At 39.2% G+C, this 13430-nt stretch overlaps 1 protein-coding gene across 7 annotated transcripts in view; it reads right to left on the bottom strand.

Moving 5' to 3' along the window:
- The window catches only part of zmynd11 (zinc finger, MYND-type containing 11), a 30783-nt gene that overhangs the window by 15596 nt on the left and 1757 nt on the right, over window positions 1-13430 (bottom strand). For 3 of the 7 annotated variants that reach the window (XM_014340874.2, XM_014340877.2, XM_014340875.2), the window contains exons 2-5: window positions 10068-10203; window positions 3191-3350; window positions 1957-1980; window positions 945-1034 (exon numbers count right to left, since the gene is read on the bottom strand). In XM_014340874.2, coding sequence (XP_014196360.1) covers window positions 945-1034; window positions 1957-1980; window positions 3191-3350; window positions 10068-10198 — 405 coding nt within the window. In that variant the 5' untranslated portion in view covers window positions 10199-10203. Of the gene's footprint in view, window positions 1-944; window positions 1035-1956; window positions 1981-3190; window positions 3351-10067; window positions 10204-10971; window positions 11002-13430 lie in introns of those variants that run through there. The other 4 variants (XM_014340880.2, XM_014340881.2, XM_014340876.2 and 1 more) reach the window with 3 other exon arrangements.

The following is a 13430-nucleotide window of genomic DNA, read 5'->3' as shown; positions in this document are numbered from 1 at the left end:
TTTATTCTCAGAGAGAAGCACTAAGTTTGAGTTTTTCCAGCTATCAGAGCAGTTTGGAGCCTATGTTCATAGCGTGCAGACGTTTTAAACCTTGCTAGGGAGGCAACATTGCAACAATGGCTACTTGCCCGCCTAAGTAATTGAAATCTCACAAATCAACATATTTAATAGCAATGACACATCAAATATTAAATCTTATCCTTCTATAAAGTTATTCTATTGTTCAAGTTGTTTTGCTAAAATCTTTGATGGTAAAATTATTTATCTTGACACATTAAATAGCCTCTCTTTTGGTGTCAAGTGTTTCATTTCCTGTGTGTATTAATTGTATGTGAGATGGCCCACCCTTAAGCACCACGGCAAACCCTGCACTCAGTGATGTTAGTTACAGTGTTTATGCACAGTAAAGAAACTGATGAAAGAGCATATCCACTCAGAGGCCTGTCGAGCTTTCAATAAAGTTTCAAAAACAAATGAAATTCGCTCGGGAGGATCTAAAGAATGAAAACAGTGTTTGAGCAGCGAAACTCGCTGAATGATGTCAAAATAATGGGTTAGTAGCTGCAATGAAATAATGTGCATGTAGACTCTTTTACAGTGTGTAACTACTGTCAAAGTGCATCAATACATCACATCATGTTCATTACCATGCATCAAATGAGTAGATTTAAGTCAGTTTAATAACCAAACTTTCAATAATCAACAAGCATTTAGGGGACGTTTAATGAAATTGATCCTGTAAGATCAGGTGAACCTGGATTTAATCCAGCCTGGCTTGAGGGAATGCTTTTAAAACTGAACTTTAATTTTTTTAAAGAACCTAGTTGTGCTATTTTTGAAAGTTATGTTGTTGTGCAAATGCCATGGTTATCTGTTAGAGGACCAAATAATCTTGAGGTCAACCAGAGGACACAGCTCACGCCAGCTGGACTGAATCCAAGCACCTGCGGTGGGAGAACTGGCCTCCATCTAGGCCCTGCTTCAGAGTGCTGCTCACATTCAAACTCTGGTCTGTCCGCTGAGTGATTACTAACCTGAAAGAACCAGTCGGCCGTGTTATTAGCAGCAGGCACGGAGGAAACTAAAGAGCACAACCACACAAACCATAATCACCCAGCTCCCCTCCCACCCCCACCTCCACTGTTTCATCAATTGAAAATGAAGGAAAAAAGAAAAAAAGAAAATAAGCATGCCAGACAGAAGTTAAGACCACAGCAGAGCACACTGTTCTTAGAAGAACTACAACTACCAAGACCAAAATACTACAAACTCACAAATGCTTGCTACCAACCTGCGGCTATGCTAGCATTGCTTGTCATCTCACATGAGAATCTGATTGAGTTTAAGCAAACACCAATTGCTTTTCAAGCCATAACTTGATATTTGAGTATGTTTGGCTGGGTTTTTTTTTTTTTAACATCAGGAGACTTTGTGTTATCAAAATCAAGCAACAACACACCTGTAGATAAGTAGCAAGCACATATTTCATAAAGATCACTGATCACTTCCGCAAGAAATTTGGCCACGCAGACACAGCGCTGCGACGGACTTTCATGAAGCTTTTCACAGCATAACTGAATGACAGCATGTAATGTCTGGCAGTGCGATTACTGCTGAACTCTAGTCCAGCAAGCAGAATGATTTTCAAATGGAAACCGGGTGCATAAATTCGTTTACGGTGCAGCAAGTGGACTCAGTCAAAAGCACTGCACAAAGACTCGATCTCTTGCTTTCAATCTCATTTTAAACGGCTTCTAACTTTTGCACCAACCAGACCATACTGTACGCTGTTTAGCTTTTCTGCAGCCTGCTTAAAAAGATTCACTCAAATCCCCGACTGCACTGCATGTGGCAGAACCGATTTCTCACAGAATGATGTTAGTTGAGAGGAGGGGAAAATGAGGGGAGCAAATGGAGAACAAACCCTGGATTTGAAAATAACGATGCAGCCCTTACCTTGCTTCCCTCGGCTTTTGGATCCTGTGATTGCAAGTGATTCAGAGAGTAGTGTTTAAAAGTCCTGCTAAAATAACCTGGGCTCCACTGGAGCCTCAGTGTCATGTCCCTTAGAGACCCATGCCTTTCTCCACTCACAAAAGTATTCTGTGATGACCCACAACATATAAAGAGCCAGATCTATCAAGCTTTCTATGTTTCCATGACTCTTCTCTGGTCTGCCATCATAACAAATAAACCTGTTCTATTAAATTTGAAGTCAGTGTGAACTGCTACATGAGCACATGGAAGTTAGTTGTGTTAGAAAGAGTAGAAAACTTAGTTTCCTATCAAATCAAATCACAGATTTATGTTTTTCCTGCATTATGTTTCACTGTAGCTCACTCATGACTGATGATGCTAATGTTGTTTAACAGGTAAAGTGTGACATTGATACAGCCAGTTTTTGTACCCTAAAGAAACAAAAACAGTAGGATTAAAACAGCCACAAAATACTTTTTCCCCCACTTGCATTTGCAAAGTAATGCACACCACAGCCTTTTGAAATACAGATGGAAAAATACACAAAGGTTCTCCCCAGACAGTGATAAATTGAAATAGTGCACTCTGCACAGATACTGTGACAGACTGACTGTAAGAATCACTACACTGCGAATACTGCCTCACTACTAACTGGGGAAATAAAACAAGTATTGCAAATTTCAAAAGAAGTCTATCAATAAAACTGCAGAGCAGATGGCTTCCTTCTCAAGGCAAACGACAGCAGAAGCTGATGGAGTATTTTCTGCACATGCACGCTGAGCGATAATTATTGAAGCCTTGTATTAATCTGAAATACCACTCCTTCCTACCCAGCTACCTCTGCTGTTTGGCACTTACTGCTTAAGAACATGCCTGTATATCATCTGTGAACATAGTAAAAGACGTACTGTGTGCATGCTGTAAATTCATTACTAAAAACCAGCAAATATTTTCATTATAGACAATGGCTTTAATAGGTTTTATAGGATTATAGAGATTTTCCCCCTAGCTAAAACACAGGGCTAAAAATTGATCGGTAAGGAAACGATACGATCTGCCAACTCTTACAGGCTGCTAAAAAGTGTCAGCTATCAGTCAGATCAACACTCAGCTGTGCAGACCCAACTACTACTTTCTATTTGTGGCCATTAACACAAACTCAGACATTAAATTCACAACTGCTTGTGAACTTGATAAATTGTAGTGGGCTCACCATCTCATCCCCAGGCAGCCAGTATCCCTCTTGCTCGATGCCGGCCTTGGAGCCCTTGCAGCCAACGGTCAGGGTCTCCACCACCAGGCCGTCCTTCACAGCCAGGCTCAACTGTCTGGCGGTTTCCTTCGGATGCATGCCAAACACACGGCTCAGGTACCTGCGTAGTCGGAAGTGGAGATGTAATTGAGGAAAATCAGAGGCAGCTGTGCTAATGACAGCCATTTTTAATTAATACTGGCTAAAGATGAACATTTAAAACGCGAGGCAGGCGGAAAACATAGCAGAAACATACTTGGATTAATACTGCTGGGTGGGACAAAGACCAACACCTTTCTCATCCCTTAAATCAGCTCTAATTCGTGTACACATCCGTTGGAGAGGCTGCATTTTCCCACCATGTTTAAATTAGCCGTCTCACTGTTTTGTAATTTTCCAACAAAACCCCAGAGCTACATAAATTAATTTACAATCTTCGGAAAACAGATTAGGGATACGTGTGGTATTTAAAATTGCAAGCAGAGGAGGACTTTTTCATCAGCTTCCCCTCTCACGAGCGTACATTTACAAAGCCGATTCCTGCAGCTGCTCGCTGATTGGTAGGACAATTCTCCGAGCAAGGTCATGTATCGTCTACTGGGGCAGTCAGCCAACAGACAGACCACAGGATTTCCTCCAGAAAGAGTTGTTCGGCTGGCATAGGCCCAGGGGTGGGGATAGATAGTGAATACAAGTCAGAGAGTATTACCAAAGGATCTGAAATCAATGTACAAGGGTCCTCTGACCAGGATAGCGGAAGCTCTACTGACTACATGACATTTCTATTTCTATCTTTCTCTCTCTACACCATCGTCCTCCGAACCGCAGCACTTAAAAATAATCAACTTTTTTCCTGTGAAGTTCACCGAGTTTTAATCTCAAATTGCATCAAATGTATGATGTTGCAGGATGACAATTTTTTTCCAGCTTAATATCTGTCCTACTCTAAGCAATGCACAAGTGCAACTAGTCCAATTTTTACTATAGTACAATATGGAAAGTAAAAGCTTAATTTATTCAGCTCCTTTAATCCCTTTTGACTTCAGTCATTTTGTCAATTAAAATGTCAGATAACAGTTTTTAAACAGCTTTTTTGACTCATTTGTCACACAAATGAGGCAACATTGAAACAAATCAGCCAGCAAACATTCACAATTAAAAAGATGGAACCATCTAATGCTTGGTGCTTTGGCATAAAGCACAAAACGGTTGCCAGATTAACAACATAGTTGCAGATTAAGAGATCTCCTCCACAAATCATTCCAGCTCTCGTCCCTCCAGCTTTGCCGATCTGTGACTAGTCACACCTGGATTTAATTACCAGCCCATTCCAGTGTACGTACGCACCTTGTTTGTTTAAGTTGGCAAACAAACTGACATGGGTTTTATATAAAGGTTTTACAGCAATTAAAGACACCAAAAGCAAAGAATTCAAAGGAATGCATCTTTTAATGTTTTTTTTCTTTATTTTAACAGATACAGCAGTTATTTTGTTAGATCAACAGAATAAAAACAAAATTTTTATAAATTTAACTGTAACCCATATTGTGGGTATTTAAAGTTAGCAGTTAGGTTGGTTAACATGTAACTAACTGATTCTAAGCTGCCCGATTGGCTGGTTAAAGATTAGCCTCTGCCTCACCAACTTTGTTCTCCTTCTACATCACCCATCACCTTTATAGCCACAAAGCCGACACGGTGAAATTAAGCTGCAGTGGGGCTGTAAAGAGAGGGGAGGTTGTACAGGAAAGCTGGTGCTATCCGTTGCATGCCAGTGCTTGCAGTTACCATGACAACACCCACTCGCCGCCAGTATTCATTTGGCAAGCCGCCAGGTCCCAAGGTGTTCGCCAACTTGCTGAAAAGAGATGTGCCAAGTGTTTCATTGAGTCTGTGCTCCATCCGCCAACTGAAAGGAGTGACTGATCAGCAAGGTCTGCTTTGGGTGATTTGTCATCAATTTGCATAGTCTGAACAATGTGGAATTCTCGCAGCAGATAAAAACCAAGATGGTTAAAACGTCGTGACCCCAACCTGCTGCAGATTTAAGGTTTCTACAGCAGGAGCGAAGCAATTAGAGGGAGAGCTGACCACATGGCGAGAACGGCAATGAGCGAGCAGCAGCTGGAGACTGTCAGAACTTAACAGCTGCCAATCAAGGTATTGATCCATGTCTGGTTTGCCCTCCAGTATAAACAGGGCACAACACAACACCCAAAGCTTTGCCTTCGCAGCTTGAGGAAAAAACCCAACTGTGAAATAGAAACAGCAATGCCAGACTAGGGGTGTGCAATATCAACCGGGACTCGTACTTTAGTCAATTATACGAAACCAACTTGTCACAACAAAGGACCGTACTAGACAGTTATCAGAAATAATAGCCACTTAAACTAATTGTTCATGTTTTACTGATGTTCAACAGATGTTTACTATTGGTTTTAAGATTTTTAGTGCAGAGACCCATCTGTCCTGGCAGACAGCAGCTGCATCCTTCCCCGTCTGGAAAAATAAGATGCATGACAGCCTCGTGAACCAGAACGATTTTACACTGCTTTGATCTACAAAATGACCCCGCTCGATTTACGCTTCGTCAGAGTCGACGCCATACAACCTAAACAAAGTGTTGGGGAGTAACGGAATACATGTAGCGCCGATACGTATTTAACCTCCTAAGACCCACACTCTTCCATGGCATGCATTTTTTTTTTTTTTGTGTCCCGTTTGGATCTTTAGCCATCAGAATTGTTGTCTTAAGGCCAAGAAAGATGCCAAGCGGATTTATTTTACCAAGTGGATCATCATGGCCTTGCCATATTGGTCCATTTGATTGACCTTTATTATAATTATGAATTTATTTTATTTTCAGTTGCTACAAACGGGACAGACATGACTGGGGGATAGGACAGGGAGAAAGAATGAAAGAAAGAGAGGGAGAGAAAGAAAACCAAAGGGGAGAAGAGACGGTGAGAAGGGGGGAAGAAAGAAAAAACAAAAAAACAAAAAAACAAAAAAACAAAACACCTGGGTCACCTGTATGGAGAAAAAAAACAGAAGAGAAAGCAAACAACAAAGAGCAACATAATAAAAAAAACGGCACCATCACAATAAACTAGCTAGCAGTAGATATCAGTAGATACTAAATAATAAACGATATTGTGCAGCACGCAAGATAGACAGCGCACAATGTGCTTTGAGGCAGCAGCCAAGAAAGCTGTAGTCCGCGTCTGTGAACACCCGTGTGTACACCTGTGTGCATACCTGTGTGGATCAGCATGCTTGCATTTTTAATTTCTCTTTGATATCTGGGCATATTGGGACCCGATGAATGTAAAAACAAAGAATTACCAGATTTTTTTTTTTTAACCTGATTTTTGTTTCTAAGAAAAATGAGAGCCACATATGAGGATATTTGTTTAAAATTTCGATAGAACAGTAGCAGTATAATGTCCTCGTAAGTGGATATCAGGCCCTTGTAGAGCAAAATTTAGTATTTTGGTCTAAATAACCCAAAATGTGATGTCCACATATGTGGACGGCAGGTCCTAGGAGGTTAAAATACAAAATATGAGTAACTGTATTCCGTTACAGAGTTATTTTCCTGTTTCATTTTGTGGCGGGTTAGGACTGTTTGGGTTTTGTTTGACATGTTCTGTTGTTCCAGGTGGCAGCGTTGCGGTTGCCATGGTTACAGGGTGACGCTCTCTCTCTGCGACTGTGTGTTTCCTGGTTGAGAGAGTGGCTTTTTGTTGTTGTGCTAAGCTAACAGGCAGAATGCTACAGGCTTCGCGCTAAAGCTTGTAGCCTCATGGGCAGTGTAGTCCGTGCTGCAGGGAGAATGGACTGCCATGCACGTTATGTGTCTGAGCGTGAGGAGAGAGAAAAAGGAGGGTGGAAAAGTACGAGTTGTCATCGAGCAAAAACGAGAGCTGGAAGCATGTAAATACAATAATAACCCTTCAGTAATAGTAATAAATCACACGGCAATAGTACATTCGTGTAGTTGTAAAAAGCAAGATAATATATTAAGATATATTATATTTCAGAATACATTATTACTCTTATTGAGTAACGTAACGGAATACGTTACAAAACACATTTTGGGGCATGTATTCTGTATTCTGTAATGGAATACATTTTAAAAGTAACCTTCCCAACACTGCCTAAACAGTGCATAAGCACTTTCTCCGCAGGTGTGTGAATATTAACCTTGAAGGCCGACAGTGGCGCCCGTACAGTTTATGATACTAGCCACACTCTGTAAACAACACAGTCTCTGTGCCATTTCATCCATTGGAAAGAGTCAGTGTTGGGATTGCTATTCAAAGAAATGTATTACACATTACTTGTTACTTAAAACAAAAACAACAAAAAGTAATGCCCTATATTACTTATTTACTCACCTGAGAAAGTAATTCTTTCCATTGCTCATTACTCTGTGACACTGTCACATAACACTATAACGCTGACTCAATTCTCTATCTCAACAAGGATAGATATAATCTTTTTTTAAGTGTCTTGTATGAACACAAACCCAACAATGCAGACCAAATCTGAAAACCAACCCAAAGAGACTTTGAAGTGATGGCCACACTTTGAACTACAGAAACATGAAACGAGCCTGACAGCTCTTGCTACCTACTGAAGATCAGGCTCTGGCTGCTGGGCTCGGGCCAGCATGAACTCAACTACATCACCAGCTTGGGTTCTTCGCTACCTTTGTGTTAGCATGCGGTCTGCGCAGATGCCTACCAAAAGTCCAAAATCTGTTTTCTGTCCTTGGCGCAGTTTAAACTTTTTGTGAAATGAAAATAAAAACAATGTCTAAATCTGCACTCCAGCTGATTATAGCCAAGTGCACAGGAAGAAGACATGTTTGAATTTTTTTCCTGTTTACTCAGAATGCAGATAATTGAAGAACGTTTGTACTGTAAGTAATGGTGTAATTGTGACTGATGACTGAATTTAGTACAGTAAGTCTCCTGAAGCACATAAGGTGCTTACAGTAATGCAGCACTCTGGATCACATTACACCTAGCACTCCTAGACACAGCAACATTTCAGTGATATTAAAAATGTTTTTGAGATGTGAAAAACATGATCAACTGTTCACATTCATAAACAATGTTTCACCTCTTCAGTTAAACTGCTCAGTTTTACTGTTTGAGTTTTACACTAGTGCAATTTTTTTGGAGATATGGTTGTATAAAGGGATGCTCAGTGACTCGACTAAAGTAGGTTGTAGCAGACGCGCCCCACTCAGATAGGCGCCTGCTACACCCGTCCAACCCTGAAACCAACACCGAAACTAAAGCTGTGCACAACTGAGTATACAGACACAAGCAACACAGATTTTAATCAGCGTAAATACGCACATCAACTCAAGCGCACACCGCATTAAGAACATTTTCACTGCTTTTTGACCTAAGTGAGAGCCCTTTCCAGCAAGAAAACTACTCAGACACAAATGCACTAGACTCTGCTCTCAAAACTGCTTTGTCACAAAACATGGAAGGTGCTTGTCTACCAGCCTCGGTTAATTAGTGTTAATATACAACTTGTTTTTAGTGAATCAGTTAAGACTGGGATCAACACGTTAAAACGGCAAAGCCAGTCAGAAATCAACAGCTTTTATATTTATTGTATTATTTCCACAAATCAAACTTTGAAAACTGCTGCCACACATGCATTACTGAAGTTAGAGGATATATGTAAGATATAGTTAAAGTAAACTTTGATTCATTACTCATTGTTGAAGCAGGGGTCTGTCTCGCTCTGCAGACAGAGCTGCCTGACTCAGAGCGTAATAAGCAGAAACACGACGTAGCTTTAGAGTAGAAATCTTTTATGTAACACATGAAAAAAAACAAAAACTATAGTGATTAAAAACTAAACGCTGCACAGTCCTAAAACACATCAAACTAGACCTGAATCTATTACAATAATAACCGATTAGTCCACCTATCCCTGAATGACGCAGTTGTTCACCAAGCAGGCTCTTGAATGTGACGGTTTAAAAATAATTGTTTTAAGATCATCATCTTGGTCTAGGTAGTTTTCACTGTTTACATCTAGAAACTGATTAAACGAAAACACGCAATTACGGCTTGTAGCTGTAGATCAAAGTGATTACAGGTATGACGCATTTCATTTTGGGTACATTTAAAATGAATTCAAAAACAAACATGAAGAACAATCCCTCAAGGGCATCCCACAAGGATAAATGGTGCTCATTTGAATACGATAACAAGCCAAAGGCAACATTAACGACAACTGCACAAAAGCATCTGTTATGTTGATGATAATTATTTGGCCACAAACAACAATCAAACAAATCGGAACACTTGTGTTTAGCATTTTGATGCTTTTCTGCTGGATATTATTTTGTAGTGGAAAAAAAAAAGTTCTTGATAACATGTTCACCGTTTTCTACCACTTGGAATAAAGGACCAAGCAAACAAATTACTGACAATGATGAGATGCAGTTTCAGCCCTACAAAAATAAAAATACAGAAAGAAATTTGAAAGCTTTTTAGATTCTAGACAGCTTAATCTAGAGAGATTAAGATTAAAGATTAAGTAGGAAGAGTTTTTCTAAGAGCTTCAAATATCGGTCACCCTGGAACATCAAAGAACCAAACCAGACAAATGATTCAAACAGCTCACCATATCAACATGAAGGTAGTTTGAGCGATGACATATTAGCACAGTGATGACCTAAGGGGATAAAATGTCTTCGCACTCTGCCTTTAATGACCTAAAACACTGACTGGGGAGCTGACACAGCCATTTATGTTCATAAATAACATTACTACATCCGTGTTATCTGCAGTGGACTTACTTTGAGATCCTGTCCATGTTTGCGATTTGTTTCTGGTTGCGTATGACCTCGATGGCCTCCCAGACATACTGGACGACCTTTGGGTCCGCCTGCCTCTTCTTCACCACACGTGACATGATTTCCTTATTCATGACAACTGTAAGAAACAAAGACAAAAAAATATTGATCAGCAGTTATTTTGCTTTTGTTTAATAAATGAACAGAAACTTACCAGTAAACAAAATACAAAGAGGCACGCAGACTGCTCCAACATGGCAAAAATCACAATCATGAGTATAACAGAAATGAACTGCTGATTATTTAACATGATTGTTCAATCATTTCATCAACATCAAGCATTTATTGGTCTAGAAAAATAAATCTTTTTCAAGGGGACTTTATTGAATTTTAATATAACCTCAGTCAGAAACAAATATATAAATCCAAGCTTTCAAGCCAAAAACTGTAACTGAAATTTTTAAATATGATTAATCACCCAGTCTTAGAAAACCTTGACAGATTTAGGATTATTACAAGTTACATAATTCCAGTGGCTGTGTTGTTTGTGACTGTAACACCTGTGGTAACTCCATTAATACATGAGACATGCTGCCAGTGATTGGACAGCAGAAATAATACAGAAACTAATATAAACAGTTGTCTCAATCCGGTTGTTAAGTGATGACGTGACGAATCCTACTTCCGGGCCTAAAGTAGTCTGCGTTTAATATGGCTTTTGTGTTGTTAACATGTTTAATGTTATGTATTTTCTTCTATTTAATCTCAAAAAGCTCCTAAAACAGTCAGTGATCCCTGTTGACCTCCCTCGGCTTTTATTACCGCTAATCATTTATTTAAGCTCAGTTTTTAAAAGCTTAGGATGTAGCTACAGCCCAGCCCATGCAGCAGTATATGAATGACTAACCTCGTATTGTGGATGGATTATCTCAGTTGTTCTCCTGGCTGAAGTTTGGTCCTTTTACAGCATCCTGCCATGCGATTACATTTGTTCCTGACCACCGAGAACACTCACGTTAACTTTTATCGAGTGGAAAAAAAGTTAGCTTGTTTATATTATGCTAACATAGCTGTGTCGCTAGCACATCATTATATACCAGCTAGCCCAACTTCAGTAACCCTACAAACGTCACTGCTGTTTAGTTTCCTGTCTTCAATTATGTTGCAAGTGATAGCAGAGCTGTACGTTTTAATTTGTTTCCAAAACCCCGCAGTCAGGACATGCTATATTGTATTTAGATAGAAGCTAGCGAGCTAACTCCCTGCTAACTTCTAACTCCGTTAAATGTCATAAATTCCGTTTTCATGGATGCCTGGATGTTAAACTCAATTGTTACACCTGGTAGAGCAGAACGCTGATCATTTTATTAAAGATGAAAGATTTTAGACAGTTTTTCAACTCTCAGTAATGCCACAGTGATCGTTTGATATATGGACCTGCAGCGGAGTTTAGACCCAGACACGGCTAGTGATGTCAGACTGAACAATCGGATTTACCTCATAAAACAACACTCACATCACTGGATGAGATACATTTCAGAATATTTTTCTTACCTGGTAAACTGGTCGGGTAAGCGATTAAACAAATTAACTTGCATTCATTACGGTTTGGACAGTTATTGTAAATCTTCTCCAACTATGAGCAAAAGGTGAACGCAATGAATACACACAACTTTGTGTCATTCATGGACAAATTACACACAGGTGTAAATCTATAATAAATTTATTTGAAGTTTATTTTTTTTGCCTCTAACAAATGTTTCCTCTGGTGACATTTTTTATTTAGGCCTTGCTGACATTAAAACTAGTAAATCATCACAAAAGCAGCAAAACACAAGTTTACATTTTGCCTGATAGAGACACGATGTTTTCTTTACAAATGGTTGCATAGTTTCAGATCACCTGATAGTCACCAGGGGCGATGACAGATAACTAAAACCAAAGATTGTGCAGAATCCTGCGCGACTCTCCTTCAAGACATTACACAGGTGATGTATGATACTTGAATCATCACCTCATACCTCACAAATAGTTTTACCCAAGTATTCGGACCATATATGTCCTTCACATTAAAGACGTCACTAAAAACTGTGAAAGGAAATGCTTCAAGTAACAGTAACAAGTGTCTGATGCATATCCAAACCTCTGATTTTCATCAGCATAAACTGGACCATCAGGACAGACGTGTTACTTAGAAAACATTGTTCCTCCTTCCATCTCATCTCAATGTTTAAGAGGAAAAAGCTTGTGCCAATGTTTAAAAAATGAAATGAAAGCTGAAACATGGCAGCTATTTTTTTTTACAACATTTTTAAAAATGCTTACACAAGCAGAAATCTACCTAAAAATGTAAATACACCCTACAGTTACTTTAATTAAACCCTGATTTTATTTTACAGTATGAAAAACTATAACAACAAGATGAAATATTATGATCTTTTTTTTTCTGTAGGAACAAAAGCTAATTGCTTATGAAGACAAGAGATATATGCCAGTGTGGTTCATTTTAAAACCACACGCAGTCACTAGTTACTTCAGTTTTTAATGCAATTAATTTCTCCTGAAACTAAATAAACTCAAACTGGTTAGGTTGACTCCTTAAAATGGTGCACAGGCCTGGCCTACCCTAAATATCTTAAAAAATTCAAATCCAATTTTATGCGGTGCTCCTCTTAGCCATCCGTGAAACTTAAGATGTCACTTTCATAAACCGCAGCCAAAAGCTAACCATAATACTACTGAAAGAATTTCAACATGAACGAAGAAGCTCGGCTTTAGTGCACTTGTGGTAGAAGAGGCTGAGACAGATGTCGACAGGCGATGTTAATTCTCACCCCTTTCTCATGAGAGAATGGACCGTGGTTTATGTCGAAAGCACGTAAGAACGAGCCGCATATTTGTTGTTGGGAGCAAAACAAACGAACAAACCACCTAAAAATAAATGCAGATTCGGTTAAAATCAGCACAAACAATGCAAAAACGCTGTCTGTGACAATGCAACGCTGCATATATCGGTCATAGTCAGTCAGAGTCATTAGGCGTGAGAGTTGATGTTACTGCTCTGAGTGTGGCTTCTTAAAAATACAGAGTTGATGTTTTAATATTGCAAAACCAGATCACATGAAGCACCTACTATAGACACATCTGGAGTCCACAAAATGCTACTGGCAAGTGTTTCTACAACTTTATTTTATATTAAAAAACAAAACAAAAATGCAATTTAAAATAAATAACCTTAGCCTGTGATATTTACTGATATCCGTGGCCAGAGCTCATCTGTTGCCAGTCAATTTTGCAAATAGTGTAATAAAGGGATTTAAAAACAGTTTCTTTGTTCTTTTTTTCTCTGGCACAAAATGTGGCTTA

The sequence above is a fragment of the Haplochromis burtoni genome, unplaced genomic scaffold (genome assembly GCF_018398535.1).
Source record: "Haplochromis burtoni strain Fernald_Lab_line unplaced genomic scaffold, NCSU_Asbu1 Contig_410, whole genome shotgun sequence".
Classification (NCBI taxonomy): Eukaryota; Metazoa; Chordata; class Actinopteri; order Cichliformes; family Cichlidae; genus Haplochromis; species Haplochromis burtoni.
This window is presented reverse-complemented; position numbering and strand designations above follow the sequence as displayed.